The 17,326-nt window shown below is 42.1% G+C and overlaps 1 protein-coding gene across 1 annotated transcript in view; it reads right to left on the minus strand.

The window, feature by feature from the left end:
• Window positions 1–1,163: 1,163 nt before the first annotated feature.
• SLC26A8 (solute carrier family 26 member 8) overlaps window positions 1,164–17,326 on the minus strand; it is a 35,712-nt gene continuing 19,549 nt past the window's right edge. The window contains exons 11-21 of the mRNA XM_019546162.1: window positions 16,559–16,672; window positions 14,513–14,590; window positions 12,185–12,280; window positions 10,500–10,606; window positions 7,627–7,696; window positions 6,729–6,821; window positions 6,508–6,642; window positions 4,808–5,173; window positions 3,970–4,024; window positions 3,658–3,845; window positions 1,164–1,233 (exon numbers count right to left, since the gene is read on the minus strand). Of these exons, the coding sequence (XP_019401707.1) occupies window positions 1,225–1,233; window positions 3,658–3,845; window positions 3,970–4,024; window positions 4,808–5,173; window positions 6,508–6,642; window positions 6,729–6,821; window positions 7,627–7,696; window positions 10,500–10,606; window positions 12,185–12,280; window positions 14,513–14,590; window positions 16,559–16,672 (1,311 nt within the window). The 3' untranslated portion in view covers window positions 1,164–1,224. The remainder of the gene's footprint in view (window positions 1,234–3,657; window positions 3,846–3,969; window positions 4,025–4,807; window positions 5,174–6,507; window positions 6,643–6,728; window positions 6,822–7,626; window positions 7,697–10,499; window positions 10,607–12,184; window positions 12,281–14,512; window positions 14,591–16,558; window positions 16,673–17,326) is intronic.

Raw genomic sequence — 17,326 nt, forward strand, 5'->3', positions numbered from 1 at the left:
GGGGAGAGGGTGGGGAGGGCAGACTGTATGCAGCAGCAGAGGCTGAAGCTGTTCAAAGAGTAAAATTCATCTCTCAGTAGAGGACTTATAAAGAACCCTGCAGTCCTTAAATCCAAGTTGTTACCTCTCAATAGGGTTTAAATGGTAAGAATGGTATATCTTGTGCTGGCTCTCTGCCAAACAACGGAATTCCACCCACAACTCAGCCCAGGTGTTGAGGTCAGGGAAGAATCTCTTGGATGAGTGCATTAAGGTCTCTGGTACAAATGGCATTGCCATACCTCATGGAGACTGTTTCTGCCCCCAGTGTTGTCCTAGCATGCACCAGACTGTACTGAGTATGAAGTTGATACTCAAAAAATAAGAATTAAAGCATTTTTTCAAATGCTACTGTACTTTTTTTTTTTTTTTTTTTAACTGTTCTTGGCTCCTAACATTGAGACTGATAAATGTTTCTCCCTTCTTTGCTGTCTCAGTTAATTCCTACTAAGAAAAAGAAAAGAAAATGATGTAATTTGCTGACAGTGGGTTATAGCTGATCTGAAAGGGATTGAGAAAAAAATCTCAATATACTGATATCATTTTATTTTACTGCAGTCACCAGTAATCCTAGGAAAATGCAGAGTATTAGTGACAAAACACTTTCTTCTGGAACTTCACTTTATTTTGCATACTGTACATCCAAAATGAATGAAACAGCACGTGTACAATCTGCTGAAAAATGCAAACATTTATTCACTAGTAAACAGTGTACAAAAATGTTCCAAGTTTAAGAACATCTGAAGTCATTCATAAAGAATTTCAGAAACACTGCCAAAATTAATTCAATGGTTCCAAGTTTTATCTTGCAGAAAGTCAAAATTTTCCAGCTTTTTCATTGCTGAGTAGTACCCTTATAGAAAGTCCTTAATGGTAACCTGATAAACTTTGCTGGTTCACTAGAGTATTAAGTCATTGGATGGGTTGGCTGATTTGTTACATTAAGAAATTTGAAACAGATAACAAAGAAGTAAAAAAGCAGTTAAGAACTACCAGATATATTAGAGTGGGATTCCCTGTCACTGCTTTGGATTCCTGCCTTTTTTCCAGTCCTGCCCCCCCCAGGCCTCATCTTCATAATCTGGCTCAAGAAGTGGAGTATCCAACTGCCGGAGAACTTCTGGGTCCGTTTGCGAGTATGAGTCGAAGAGATTTGGTACCGGCTCTTCATTCAGAAGTTCATCCTCAGCAGTCCTCATAGAGAAAACATCATTGTTCTTATCCACATACTGACTTCTCTCCTGAAATGCACACAAAAGTGCTTCGGTTGCACAGTGCCCAAGACAGTGAAATAAATCAAAATAAAAAGTTCACCGTTTCCCCCTGTGTAGATTGAAGTGATCCAGCACTGTAACAATTTGGAAAAGAAAACTTAGAACGTTTATCTTACCGTGCAGATCCTTCCTCACTAGGAAGGGTTAAATCCTGTTTCACTTTGTGCCTAAATAGCACACATGCCGCTGTATAACAGCAGTTTTTGACCTGCATTTTTATACATAGTTTACCATGTAGGTTTGCTTGCACAGACCTACTGACTACTCTGGTCAGGCAGTTAGTCAGTGAGACAGAATTGTTCAGGTACATGGGCAAGGCTGGGTAAGTATCTTGCAGGCATTAGATACTAGAAGAGAAGAAAGCCCTCCCACCTTTTTAGCCCCCAAACCTATGACATTTGGCAAGCTAGGAAATCCAGGCTCCTGGCCCCCCACCTTCCCTCACTGAGAAGCGGTTTGAACCCTTGCTTCCCATTTTCCAACAAAGTACTCTCTCTAGCCACCAAGTTATGCATTAGGCACTGCCCAGAGGCCCCTCCTCTTGGAAGCTGGCCCACTGCACCTTGTATGTAATTCTCTCTGCATAAAATGGATACATAGTACAAGGATAGGTTCTGCCTCAGTGGGAGCAGGAGTCCAGACTAGAACAAAGTGCCTCTTATATGCCCACCTATGTCTTATACTTCACGGCAGCGTTCATTTTATACAGCCACATATCCTTTGACTTGTTTTCTTCCTCCTGGCTTCACATATCTACTCTATCTCCCCATTGTTCAGTCAGTCAGCTTCAAGAGAAGGGCCGAACAGGATTGTGAAGCATGCCTGGCTTAGAGCATTGTGTTGGGAAGCAGAGGATGGAGGTTCTCGTTGCTTCTGGGGAGGGGAACCTAGAACCTCAGTCTCTCACTCGTTAGGCAAGTGCCCTGACTGCTAGGATAGTTGGATAAAAGGTAGGAGAGTTCTTCACCCTGTTCTGACAGATACTTGTGCATGATGATTTTATTTTATCATAGTAAGAAATAAGACTCTTAAACTGTACATAAGTTCCATAAAACTGCAATTACATAGCTACATACATGTCATTTGGGTACGTAAAGCAAAATACAGTATATCCTGAAGTGTATTAAAATTATGTAAACCACAAAACCATCTTCTCCCAACACACACACATTACTCCTGCCACTGTATATGAAAAATAACAATATTATCAGCTTACATTTCCATGGTACTTTTTATCTAAAGGATACCAAGGTGCATTAGAGACTACACACACATAGTGGTCACTTTGCAAACCAGTGATATGCAGCCACCTTTTCTGGGAGGAATGCAGCAGTTGTTTAACGGCATCAAATAACAGCATGCCACAATTTAGGCAAAGATATATTTTTAAAGAAAATCCTGTACGCAAATCAAACAGAAGGATACATTTAGGAAGGCTGAATTTATCCAAATTGGAAAGGACAAAATGCTATCAAATGTTTCCGGTATACAACTGATATTGGAAGTCAGCTCCTGTTTTTACCCACGCAGGGCTCATTATCTCGTCTAGATACAGGGGAGATGGGAGACTTGTCATTTTGGAGGGACAACACTTATGGAATTATCTAAGTCATCTTAAGGTAGGAATCCCAAGAGCATCTAAGCCTGGATAAAAACCTTATGTTATCACACTGCTGAAGTCAGTTTCCAAGAAGAATATGATGACTTTACACAGAGTGTATACCTTGTGTTAGAGCGGATTTAAAAAGGACCTTATCATAGCACTGAACATCTTCTAAGCACTGTACAAACATTAATTCTTACCTGAGCCTCTAAAGTAGAGAAAAAAATGGTTACTTATCCTGCAGTAATGGTGGTTCAAGTGTGATAGCCAGTATGGATCCCCCTGTCTGCAAGTTCAGAAATTTTCCTGAGTAGCCTGGTCATGTACATACTTTGTGTCCTGTCCTCCTGTGGAGGAATATAAAGACAGGAGCAGCCCCAACCCCTGCAACTCAAAGCTTTTGACTAATGAAGATGACAAAGCAGGGATAGAGAACCCTTCATGGGATCCACACAGATAACAGCCTCTCAGAGAACCACAGTTGCTACAGGGTAAGTAATTAATCTTTCTTTCTTGACTATGCATTAATGTAGAACCAGCTGTAGGTAACTGGCAAGCACCATTCTCTCAGGATACTGGGAATGAGGAAAATCAGTTGTACTGATCAGCTAGGGACCCTGGAGTCTCCTTTTTCCATACACTCCTACTTATTCCCATATATCAAACTACCTGTCAATATTTACCACTTCATATACCCCTAGGATCACTGGACAGCATGAAGATTTGAACTAAATACCATACCTTCTTTTCTTCTATCAGCCCTTCATTTAACTCCTGCTCAGGTTCTCCAGTGCCGAGTTCCATAGGCTCCGGCATTTGCCGCTGTTCCAGGGCAGCCAGCACAGCATCATGAAGGGTTAGAAAGAACCGTGCTTTGGTGACACAGTTGTCAAAGAAATCATTCTTCTCAAAGATTTCTACTACAGAAACTTGGGGAAAAAAAGAGTCACAGCAAACAGCATCACTAAAGTGTTTCACTTGGGTTCGAACTTATTTTGTTCCTGCAAAAAACCCAGAAAGTGGTCAATACAGCATTACTAACACTGTACTTACGGTGACAGCTGGCTATCAGGACTGTGATGCCGATATTCTGGAACATATGGAAGATCTGTAGAGAGAAGGTCATATTAGGGGGGTCACATGCTCTACACAGAAATGCCTGGGCACCTAAAGGCAGGACAGAAAAGGGGGGGAAAAAAGTACATGCTTGTAATTCTTTGCCTCCAAAAGTACTGTTTTTTCAGGAATCTCACTCAGGGGGTCTTACCTTAGCATGAAAACAGCAGAACTCTCACAAGTTCTCGGGGCAAATCACGTGCCAACCCAAACTGACCATCAAGTATCACTCTCTGTAGCAAATAAATGTTGCCATGCCATGTGTTTGTATTAGTTCCTCTGGTCATACTAGAAGTGCAGCTTCCCTGACACTAAGCTCATCATAACCCATACACAGAGTTAACAATCAAAATCAGGATTTACATTTTCAAATCCAGCTGGTGATATAAAAGCATTTCAAGCTATGCTGAATATTAATTAACTTGGTTTTACAGACAGCCTATATGCTTACGACTTTCTGAATGCTAATTAAAATTAAGGCATCTCAAGCTGGCACCCCAAAATTGGGACACAACAAACCATTCAAAATCATTTAGTGTTTCAGACAATTTAGACCAAGATGTAAGTAGAGGAAAATTATGAAAAACTGAGTGACAATAAAGCAGGATTATCTTCAACAATGCACGACCACAAGGAATTTATTTTTTTTGAAGATGCAATCTGCTAGGACTTTTGCCTCAAGACTACAAAACAGAGAACCACTGCTTTAAACTAATAAGAAACAGGATATTGGCACACTTCAGGTGCTACTTTTATATGCATTCAAGGGACTTACCTGCCGAAGTAAGTCTGTAGCTTGCAAATCCACAAACTGTACCATACTAAAGTCTAAAATAATGGTGTGAACTGGATATATCGAGCATTCTGCTGCCTGACACAACATTGTTGTGGAGTTATCCAGTCCACGGTCTAAAGGAAACAATGTTCTTTTCCCTTCATCCTTCTGTCTTCCAGTCTCAGGTCCTGCTGCCCTGCCTCTGATGTCTTCAGGCCGGCCAGGGGATAGTGCTGAGAACCCTGTTGAAAGAGTCTCAGAGCTATGTTTACTTTCGAATTTCGACCAACGTATCAAGTTCAGGGAAGATGATGAAGCCCCACTACTTCTGTGACTTCGCTTTACCAGTTTCTCAGTATATGGGACCTAGAATGGAGAGCATACAGTCAAGGAAATTGGTCTAGAAGGTAGAAATTTTCTTGTTATAAGATACAATATATGATATGATAACGTTGTAAATCATTCATGGCATTTTCCTTCCCTCATGGTAGCAATGCCTTTGAGATTATGCTAAAAACAGAAGTAAATAATATGAATATGTCAATTAGCAGGAGACCCTGGTTGTGGTCAGCAGTATACCTTCAACCACCCAAGAACTGCATTGTTACCCTACTCCTTAAGATCATCATTGCAATGTCCCTCATCAATTTTACATTTTTTTATTTAAAAAAGAGAAGGAAATTTATGAAGTTTTATGCAGCGTATCTTCCTGCTATGAACAAGCAGTTTCTAGTATGCATCTATGAGAAAACTGACAAAGTTTTAATTTTTTTCTTTAATAGTTCAAATATGTCAATGCCAAACCCTTGTTTTTAAGATTCAGTGGATCTCTATACCTTAGTCCTCTTTCTAAGCCTTTTCAGCAGACAATTTTAGCTCAAATTGTTTTAAAAAGATGGAATATTGACAAGCTCCCACTTTAACTTTTACAGTAGAAAATGAGTTGAAAGTGGCTGAAAGGCTCACACACTGTGGCCCAACTCTCTGGGAGAAGATTGACGTTCAAAACCATCCTTCCCATCAGTCCCACACATCTTTCCCAGACTAGTTTTCTTTAGGTCCACCCCCACCCCGCTTTCAGAAGTATGTTATTATCTTTTGTTAACTACCCAGCATAGTCTGAGAATTAAGAATATTTTAGTAGGATTATTCATGTCCTGAAGTCTCTTCAAGACATCTGCCTATGAATTTGTCAAGTATAGGTAGGAGGATGAGACTGACTGAATAGAAGGCATTCAATTACCACTGAATTTAAAATAAGGAAAAGAGAAATCTGATCATAAAGGGCGCCTGTAGACAGAGATTGTGGCTGGCAGGATTTAAGGTAGTTATTGCTCCTGAGCTAGTGAATACCTAGCATAGGGACTGGCCAGAATTCTTCAGGCAGTCAGTCCTTGTTGAACCATTTGACATAATCACTTCTTTCAGTCAAGGAAAGGGAAAGAAGGTAACAATGTTGGATTTTCATATTTCAGGTCAAGTCAGCCCACAAGCAGAGTACAGTATCTATTCATCTAGGTACAAGTGTGAGCAGAAGGATCATGCTTTTTATTTCTGATTTGCAAATATATGTAATTTTATATGCAATACAGACAATACAGGTTTCTGGCAAGTTTGTAACAGGGCCCTCAGTGCTAGAAAGTTTGGATGCCGTAGCTGAATCACTACATAACTGTTAAAAAGCAAATAAGGCTGCTTACCCTGGGTAATGGCTCAGGTGGATCACAAACACAAGTGCATTTAAAATCTTTTCTCTGAACTCCAGTGTCAGACAGGCTGACTGAGATTAAAGCTCTCATTTCATTTTCATCGAGGGGCACTGCTTTCATGTCCATCTGGAAAAGTGAGTATATTGGAGAGGACTGTGTATTTCCAGAACAGCAGTTCAGAAGCAGGTGATGACAGGAAAAATGGCATTTACCTTACGTAACAAATATTCTTTGAAGTGTTTCATATTTGCAAACGAGATGGAGGAGCAGCACTGGAAGATTTTAACACCTTCAATCTCCACTGCCTGCAAGACAAAACCCAAGCCACTGAGGGCTGTCCGCACATAAGTACAATTACTCACTTGACTCTGACAATTATGTTTACACTATCTGTAGAGATATCCATACACACTTTAAGCTTATTGCCTTGGGTACTAGCAGCAATCTAGCCATGGAGCTCAATAAGGATAATTTACCCTGGCACATAGCAGTCTGCAGTGTAGGCATACCAAATGGGTCTCCTCTTACCATAGCTGAAAATGGTTTAGCTACTAGAGCACAGACAAGCCAAACTGCTTTCAAGAGTCACTTCAGAAAGTATATTTCCTATTTGTCTACGCTAACATTTTTCTAAAATGTTCCCATCTTTGCAGTATACTACTAGGGGCATACTAATGTAGAAAGGGCCTTGCTATTATCTGTGGTGGAGACAGACTATTCATTGTGGCCACAAGGGACAGGACAAGGAACAATGATCCTTGCAGCAAGGGTAATTTAGGAATAACTACTGCACTGTGAGGCTACCCAGAGAGGTTGTGAAATCTTCACCCTTGGACATTTGTAAGACCAGAGTAGACAGACATTTGACTGAGATGACTCAGTCAGAGACAATCCTGCCTTGAGGAAGTGGCTGGACTAGATAACCTCCTCAGGTCCCTTCCAAACCTGTTCTTTTATGATTCTGTGGTTGTTCCCTACTGCAGATATTGAACTATCTGTACAAATTTTCAAATCTTACAATGAACTGAATGTGATGGGTAACCCATGGACTTTAATGTGCATGTAACAAGGATTAGAGGAGGGGGGTGGCGTGTCATTTTTTTCTCTTACTGCTTTGTAGTCAGATAAACTTCTATAAATATCCATGTGTTGAACCTGGCCCAGCATCATCATCTTCATTCTGAAACCAGATGTTTATTAGGCTTTTATAGAGAAAAGGGAAAAAATAATAGCTCTCAACATTTTTGTGCCTGGAGTTCAGGGACATTAATATTACATTGTTTTAGCCATAACCAGAGTTCTTTGTGAAAATGATCTGTACATATCCACACCCTTTGGATGCATCTGTACTCCTAGCTCTCTTGAATTCTCTGTGCCAAGCCATGGAAACTCCATATAAAAGGTAGGCAAGGAAACATCTTTTCCCCACAAAATATCCTCATTATTCAACATAACCCCTAAAGAAGTGGAGGAGGATCTGGAGTGTGGAAAGTGTGAATCTGTAGTAACATTCTACTCAAAATCCATTTACCGGTGACTTGATTGTTCTTTTGAGTGCCATCAATACAAATACTCACTTGTGGTAAATGTATCTGCAGTAACAAACCTGTAAGGTGAAAGGGATGAAGAAGATGCTTAACTGAAATATGATTGCAGAATTCCTCTTCCAAAGTGTTCATGGCATTTCAAGTCTAGCTCAGGAGAGTAATGGTGTATGGGAGTGTAAAGCAAGTGTTAAGAAGCAACTTGAAATATTTGCAGAATTGAACCATTCCCAGGGAGTGACTTAGAAGCCACCTCAGACCAATTCACATGCATTCTCATGTGTTCAGGGACTGGGATGCTCACTGGCTTACAGTTTGTATCTGCATAAGGTGTAATCTACTCTGACATGCACTGGCAGGACATGCACTGGCAGGAAGTAACCTCTTCAACAGGTATATCAAGATAAGCTCCAAGTATTTGGCAGTGAGAGAAATAATGGTGTTTTGTTTTGTTTAGGATAGTAACTACGAGCCCTTTATGCTGTCTACATCACAACTCTGGCAGTGCTGGGAGCACCTGCTCTCAAACATATCCTGCCTCTGGCTTCCCTTCACATGCACCAAACCCAGAAACACAGCAATACAAAGTCAATCCAGGAGCATCCCTGGTGCTGCCCTTCAGACTTCTGCTACCAGAGTGCTTGAAGGTGGTCATAGGAGAGACCCTGGAGCAGCTTTACTGCCATAATTCTGGCTTCAGCATAAGCAAGCAGGAGCAGGGGCGTGAGATATGTTCAAGAGTGGGTGCTCCTGGCAGCACCAAGGGCATGATGCAGACATATCTTTACTATCAGTCTTTAGTCATCTGCTCTGGCAGCAAATGTGTTCAATGAAAAGATAACAGTCTGAGACTCAAGTGAATTTTGGTAACTTCTCTGAAATAAGGACACAGGACTGCCACCTTCTCTTTATGGAATATTTATGGGGGGACACCTGGCTGGATAGCAGCTCTGTGGAAAAGGACTTGGGAGTCTTGGAAGACCACAGACTCAGTATGACTGTAGTATAATGTAGCCACACAAAAAGCCAACGCAGTTTTGGGCTGCATCAAGAAAAGCATTAGGTACAAGACACAGGAGGTGATAGTGCCTTTCTACTCAGCACTGGTTAGGCCTCATCTGGAACACTGTGTGCAATTTTGGGTTCCAGATTTTAAAAAGGACATGGAGAAGTTAGAGGGGGTCCAGAGGTGGACAACAAAGATGATCAAGGGCTTAGAAGGCAAGTATATAAGAAGAGGCTGAATGAGTTTGGCATGTTCAGCTTGTGGAAAAGGCACTGAAATGGGGACATGATAACAGTCTTCTAATACCCATAAGGGCTGCCATAAAGAGGGAAAGCACATTTTCTCTCTTGCTGCAGAGAAGATGATGTAGACCAATAATGCGAAGCTGCACCAAAGTAAATTTAGATTGGAAAACTAGAACAATTTTCTTCACTGTGAAAATAATGAGGCAGTCGACTAGATTGCCTAGGGACGTTGTGGACTCTCCATCACTGGAGGTGTTGGAAGAGGTTGGACAGCCACTGGTCGGGAATGATTTTGCCTCAGCTATGCCTATTTTCTACAGTGGGTATTTCCCATCATTTGGGGCTCTGCTGGTTGCTCCCACCCTTCCCCCTTGTTTCTGCTATTTGTGGCAGGGCGTTTTTAAGCCTCCCCAGAGGCATTGGGTGTTGGCTACTGCTAAAGCTGGGCACTTCAACTGGGATGTGCCAATTCTCCTGCTAGGAGTAAAGTCAGAGGTTCCTGGCTAGAAGGTCTTGACCTCTATTCAGGATCAGACTGATTGCTGTGTTTGGGGTCAGGAAGGAATTTTACCCCATGGTCAGATTGGTATGGACTGTGGGGGGTTTTGCTTTCCTTTGTAATGGAGAGCATGGCCCTCCACCCAGGACTTCTTGAGTATATATTGACAACATTTTACAGAAGCAGGATATTGGCTGCCATGGGTCCCCTGCTTTACCTGTGGCATGTTAGGGTGTTAGTTAGGTCTATGTTGAATCAGGGTTGAGGGTAGTCTTATACAGAGTTTAGATTATGGTTGTATGGGATGGTTTGGATAGGGACGATCCTGCCTCAGGCCGGGGTTGGACAAGATGACCTCTGGAGGTTCATTCCAGCGCTACTTCTCTATGACTTCTATGAGATACAGAGGGTCAGCCATTCCTGGCTGATCTTATCACAATGTACAATACATTTCAATAAATGACACATTTTCCCATAGACTCAAACGCATAGCTCATCAGCCTGGTTAGGATGCGGTTAAGGTCCCAGTCCATGCATGAACTGATGGGAAGACATTAGACAGATCTCACGATTAGTTTGACTGAAGGCTTAACAAATCCAAAAACATTTTGATACTAGAACATGACATACTGCTATCATCCAAATATCAGCTTAAAGAAAACATAGTGTACTGCCATAAGAACCCATACCTGTGTGACCTCACAGTGATTATGAAGAAAGTGAACCCCATTGAGATGGCCAAGCCTATATCAAGACCGAGACAGAGAACTGCAGCAAAAGTCACAATCCAAATGACCTTTGAACAAAAGTCAGGGACAATAATATTAGCTATGACAAAGCTAAAAAATGTAGAACACGCAAAGAATGCACTCATCTACTCCATATCAGCCAACAGCATTCTCTCTGTCAAACCAGTAATTCAGCTGCCTTCTGTTCTGATGGACGTGTTTGATTTCTTCATAGACATTAAGGCTGGAAGGGATCTTGGAAGATCATCGAGTCCAGCCTCCTGCCCAAAGGGCAGGAAGTCAGCTGGGGTCATAGGATCCCAGCAAGATAAGCATCCAATTTGGTCTTGAAGGTGTTCAGCGTAGGTGCTTGAACCACCTCCGATGGCAGGCTGTTCCAGACCTTGGGGGCTCGGACAGTAAGACAGTTTGAGATGGCTTCCTTTGAGTACAGGTACTGTAAATCTTAGGAGGGTCATGGTAACTTTTTGTTTGAGCTATCCTCAACATCATCACTAAGTAGGAAGACAGATGAGTCAAAAATGGTAACAAGGAAAGTGTCTCTGCTTTACTCTTGGAACAGCTTTCGCCTGAAAATGATCACAGGCAGGCCTGAATGACCAAGGGCGATGAGAATTTCCAATTTAGTTGGAGCACCATCAATTCAGCACCAGGGAGCCTTTTCAAAAAGAAGTCTTATGCTAAAACCTTCAGTGGAGTAACATGAAAATTATTCCTGGTATGGCCAACTGAAGAAAGTACAACCATTCTTACTGGCTGTATTTTTCCAACAGTCAAAGGTAATATCAGTAGAGATCAACAACCTCTTCCTTATTATAGATGTATTTCTTCCCTATTAGAGGAGGCAACCTGTTCAGGTGAGCTACTACAGCTCACAGACTCAATGAAGCTGTGAGTTGGTGTTGCAAGTTCATAGACTATTAGAAAGCATTGTTTCCAGCTACAAGCCTTTCTATGGAATAGATTACCCAAATTTCATCATATAAATGTATATGCAGACTGCTACAAACAGTGGCTTCCCTCGTCCCTTCTATCAAAAACACAGTGCTGTCTGACCTCAGTGAAAATAGAGGCTCTCAGTACTGAAAATCAACTCCTCAGTTTAATTTCCTTCCTTCTAGTAAACAGAACTCTAAAAGAGTGCATCTACTTATTGTTCAGGTTTTTATCCAATAATGAACAAGATCATATCCGAGCATTCAGCATTTCCTTAATTCAAGCTTTTCTTGAGAGCATGTTGTTGGTTTCTAACATTTGCATGATTAAAAAAAAATAAGGTACATTTAATCATATGTGGTTGTGCATGGCCGATTTCTAGGAGAGACTGTTTCCTTCAGCCTCCAGTCAATCATAAAGCTCCTGAACAAATGCCTCCTGTAATACTCTGAGGGCACCAGCAATAACAAGCTCTCTCAATGCTGAAGTAGCTGCAAACAGATTTGCATAACTGCTTTAATGCATCCAGTAGCCATTTCTCTTTCAGTGAATTCCCCACCTTTTTTTGCTAAATGGCCACTTTTCCAAGAGCACCTGCATTGTTATGTTTTCCCCCCTCTGCCTCCCCAAAAGGTTTGTTTCTTCCTTAAAGCTCCCTCTAATCACTGAATTAGTTTTTCAACACTTACTAAATGATACTTATCTTGCCTCCACAGGGTGGGGATGTCCAGAAATTTTTCAAGAAATGGAAACATGTTGACCATTACAATAGCAGCTAGGACAGCCTACACAAGTCAAAGAAAAATAGCACTTATTCTCCTATTAATCCTCTGTGGAACTCTGACCATGCTAAGTTATGAAGACACAGACAGTGGCTAGATCAGCTGCTAAATTAAGGCCCTGAAACATCCACATTCCAATAATTGCCATGGATACATATGACTAAAACGTCTTCTGATTTTTAAACCCATATTCAGTTTGTGTATAGTCTCTTGTCTAATTACATAAGAGCTTCTGCCAGTATAATTGGATCTTACTATGTGTTAAATTCCTCTACAGTATTCTTCAGTGAATCATTGCAAATATCCCTGTGCTTCTTGAAACACTAAAGGAAAGCCAATTCTGCATTACTGAAGTACATATTGCTGTTTCATAGAGTGGTTTCAGTTAGCTCCAGCAGCTCACAGCTAGACAGAGGAAGCTGTTTGACATAATTTTTCTTTCCTTTGTAGATAAGTGAATAGGAAGTAGGTGGGTAACATCCACTTTGTCAAGTTGCTCTGAGGAAGAGTAAGTTCCCTATCTCATAAAGAGCCCAGATGTCAAATGGAAGTAATGCTCAGTCCCATGTCCCCTATTTAAAACCTTCAAAAGAATAAAAGATCTACAGAAAAGATTAAGGAAAAGACAGAAAAAAAAATGGTTCACCCCAAAGAATATATAGTTGATAAAATTTAATTGTAGTCCTGCATGGCAACATAAGGTCTGCAGGAGACTATGTTTGCAACCATATGGTTTTGGAATAAGTCTCAAAATCCAAGCTGGTATCCCCAGTTTCCAGCTGGAAGGTTTTTTGTTTTCACATCTCAGCCTCATCTAAAGTACCAATCCTGCAAACACTTATTTGTGCATGGATGTAGCTCACAGATGCCTACAGCTCCATGGGAGGCTGTGTGCACAAGTTTGCAGATATGTAGAGGTACAGATATTTCTGCAATGACCTGGCTGTAGACCATTGCTGTAAAAGTCTCAATTTGGCAGTGGCTGTGTGAGGACTAACACGGTAGCTACTGGCCATGTAGCAGGGGACAGGAGGCAGGTGAGAAGGGAATCCTGCCTCTGGCTGGAGTGAACAGCCTCTGGATGAGCCCAAATAGAGCACATCTGCCTGCCACAATTCTGATACTCACATCCATAGTCAGAGGTCAGGGCTTGTGTCCTGGTTACACTACTGCAGATATGTAACTGCAATGGGAAGTGAAACATCCTTTAAAAATGATGGATTCTGGGTATGAAGTTTCATTCATTTTTTAACCAAGGAACTGAAGATCTTTCTAAAGGTAGTATACCTCCCTAATTCATCAGAAAGGTGCAAAAAAAAGCAGCATTGCCGGTTTGGTAGAGGACCGTTTGAAATTGCATAGCCAGTTCCTTTCTGACTGCGTCTTCTCAGAACTGCAGCTGAAAAAGGGAAGGTAATTCAAGCCAAGGAAGAGTAATGAGGCTGAGCACTGGAGCACAGCTGCCAGCAGGAGAAAAGGCGTTGCCCGTGAAGAGACTGCTGAGCCCATAGCTGGGGGAACCAGAATCTGCAGAGGGCCTGTGGCAGTAAAGACCATAGTGCATGGCTCCACTTAACAGATGGCCTGCAGTAGTATGGACCAGGTGGCAGAGGGACTGCAGCTGTGAACAGCAAGTGGAAGCCGAAATCCCAAAATAGGGGTAGAGGTGAAGACTTCCTGAGAGACTGAGGTAGGTCTAGGGGGGTCTGTGGAGCTATGAAAGGAGATTAGACTGTGGAGTTATTCTTACAGCTGTTCAGGACCATTGTCTGGGACCCAGAGAAAGCGGTGGTCCTGGGTCCTCCTACCTCAGTCTCCACTTGCTATGATGGGTGTTTTGATGCTGCCTATCAGGCAATTGCGGGAGTTACTGCAATGATTGGCTGGAGCAGTGCACACACTACAAGAGAATGAGAGACTGTTCATGGAAAGAACCGTTGGGTATTTTTAGCCCGATGGGTTAGGTGCTGCTGCCTGGTGAAAGAACTATATGAGCAGGCAGAAGTACCCATCTCCCGACCTTTCACACTAAATGGGTAGAGCTAAGTGAGATGCAACGTATTTTACCTGGAGTTTGAGCCCGTCCCAGAATTAGGGGAGTCTGTACCTATATTTGATATGATCCAGTCCCTAGAAACATTTCACTGTAGCTTAATCATAACTCATCCCTGAAGATCCTTTCTTATTCTTAGTCATGGTAACAACCTACTTCCATTCTATTTGATGCTTACTTACATTGGGCAGAGCCTGGAAAAAGTATCCTAGTTTCTGCACTAACACCAGCATTATGGATGCTCCAATCAGTGCTGCAAGCTGAACACAAATATTGTATTAGAAATGCTTTTCAGAAATGAATTCCCAAAGTCTCAGGTCGTGTAGCTGCCTGCAGTGCCTCTTCCTGAGGCAATAAAGGAACGCAGGTGAGAGACAGTTCTTACACAGCCCCTCCAAAACTGCAGGTCTTAATGCTTCTATGAGCTATCCCAGGTGGAAAATGACAGATAATAAGGAGTTTCCTCAAATAGTTTGAATCCTGTCTTGGCCAAAACGTGAGCAGTCTGAAGGCATATCTCAATACCTGTAAGAGTTTGGCCACCACTGGGAGCAGATAATCTAAATTACTCAGGCAGAACATCTCTCCACTGGTGAGGTGCAGTTGGTATAATTGCTTTGAGGAACTAAAAAGGTTGGGTCATACTTTATTCTGAAGTTGGCTGTGTCAGATTGACTGACTGACTGTACGGCTTTACTTCTGACTAATTCTTCCCAAAATTCTGGTACTCAGCTACTCAGTGAATATATGCCAAGTCTGGGATTCTAGCAGGTCTTATGGACTTAATAGTCCTGAGACCATAAGGATCTTATAACTGGGAAACCAGAGCTGGTGCAATGCTTAGAGCCAGTCTCTGTAAAAACAGCGATAGAAAAAGTCTTAGCTTTCCTGAAGGCTGAAAGCATGGAGAGATTACAACATAATTAACACCTTGGGTGGCAATGAAACAAAAGGTGAGTATCCTTACCATCAGACACACCTATCAGAAACCATTAGGTGGCTATCCTCAGAAGTGAGACTAGGCATTGTGAATCACAAGAGTAGGGAGGTGCCTACATTCCTGAGAAGGGTGGGATTCAGGTACACTGACTTTTCCTACTGGCTACCTTTAGATGCCTTGTGGGGTGCCAAAATCTAATTGCTCTTTGGCACCTCTGAAGTCTGTCCATTGATTGTACAGGAAGTGTAAGCACCTAACCTGGTCAAACTGAATTATCCTCTGGAGAAAGGAGCCTAATACTTCAGCACTGTAACACCTCTGAGCAGGCACCTAATTGAAATATATTTTTTTATTTTAAATTTTCTGTATTCCAAACCCAATTAGCCAAAACAAATTCCAAATCTGTGAGTCAGTCCACCCCCATCTGGGGCTTCAGATGTTCCCAAAACCTTTGGCAGGCATCGTACTTGCAGGCCCAAGCCCGGAAGCTTGGGGTTCGGATGCCCCTGAGTTTCACTTGCCCCCAGCTATATGGCCCCAAGGAGCAAGCTAGGGAGGAGTCTCCCATTTCCATAAAGTGGGCATAAAGCCAAGATTAACTATGCATTACCTATGGGGGTACTATCCCATGCCAGCATAGTCCCCGGGTGTAACTAGGAAGCCACCACTGTGATCGTGGTATTTCCCCTGCCAGGTAAACATAGGACTACACTTGATCTGAGCCCTCAAGAGGCCAAGAAATAATTCTAGCTTGTAATCTTTTATTACACAATCACATACTATTCCTTCTTCATGACCTGTATCTTGTTCACTGTACACAAAGGACCACAAAAGCAGCATGGGGCCAGAAGTTACATTTGTTGCATGATCAGCCCCTTGAAAGCACTCTACAAGCATGCCCTGACAAAAGTGCATGGCTGCAGAGTGTTTTAAAAGTGCCTGATTGCATGACAAATTAACCCTCATGTGAAAGTGCCTTCATTAACTTCTGTCTGATTGGGGCACCCACCCTCACTCCAGCACAGGCTGGACAAATGCCAGCCTGAGCTCCCTCCCCTCACCTCCCTTTTCGCCTCTCCCACCATGCAGACAGCACTGGAGCTGGGAAGCCGGGTCAGTTTAACTTATGGCACTCTCTGTGAAGTGAAAAATATTTTTCTGTGAACAGAAGCTTGTAAAGTGTCTGGATGAAAAGCAAGCCCTGATGAAATCATAGCAATCTAGACAAGTCTTTGGAAGCCTGACCTCGTGATGGGGTGTTGCACCTCACAAAACTAGATCAACTTACCTGTGTTTTCCCACCTGTTTTCTCCTGAATGACAGTCCCAGAAAGAGCAGAGCTCACTGTAAAGCTCTTGAAAAATGAACTGAGGACATTGGCTAGCCCCACAGCTAACAGCTCCTGTAAAATAAAAACCAAACAAATGACATGCAACCCCCAAACTGGCTACTTATCAGAGCAAAAGCATTCTGAGAATTAAACTTTTGCACATTCCCAATTGCTGGATGAATGCCTGTGCTGCTACACATAGGGATCCTCCTGGAAAGCAATGCCTGCTATCGCTACACAAGCTCCCTTTCATAGCACCAGATGTTTGCAGCTGATGCTACAACAGGACCATATGGCTCCCAACAACATCAATTCCTTCTTTAAACAAGTCATTTGAGAGTGAACTCTAAGTCAATGAACTAATAACATCCTAGCTAGTGAGTAACATGCCTCAGTACAGTCTAATATGCCCACACAAATATAATCTGGAAAGGAGCTTCCCTTCATATACCTCCACAAAGGCTATGCAAGACATTATCCCAACTTCCTAACTGCCTTAGCTCTGGCTGAAAAAAGCCTCAAATCTTCCTAACAAACTAAATATTAAACAGTACAAACTACCTCCCACTGCTCCTATGGTGCCATTGTTACTGTGCCATCATTTAGTACTTCCTAAAGGAAGTTTAGATCTAAAGCCTTTGAAAGCACCCTTCTGGACAGAAAAAATCCCATGGGTAGATCTAGAAAGGAAGGAATCTGGGCTGCTTAGCTCTTTTATAACTTCAG

Source organism: Crocodylus porosus, unplaced genomic scaffold, assembly GCF_001723895.1.
Source record: "Crocodylus porosus isolate Cpor-Errol unplaced genomic scaffold, CroPor_comp1, whole genome shotgun sequence".
Classification (NCBI taxonomy): domain Eukaryota; kingdom Metazoa; phylum Chordata; order Crocodylia; family Crocodylidae; genus Crocodylus; species Crocodylus porosus.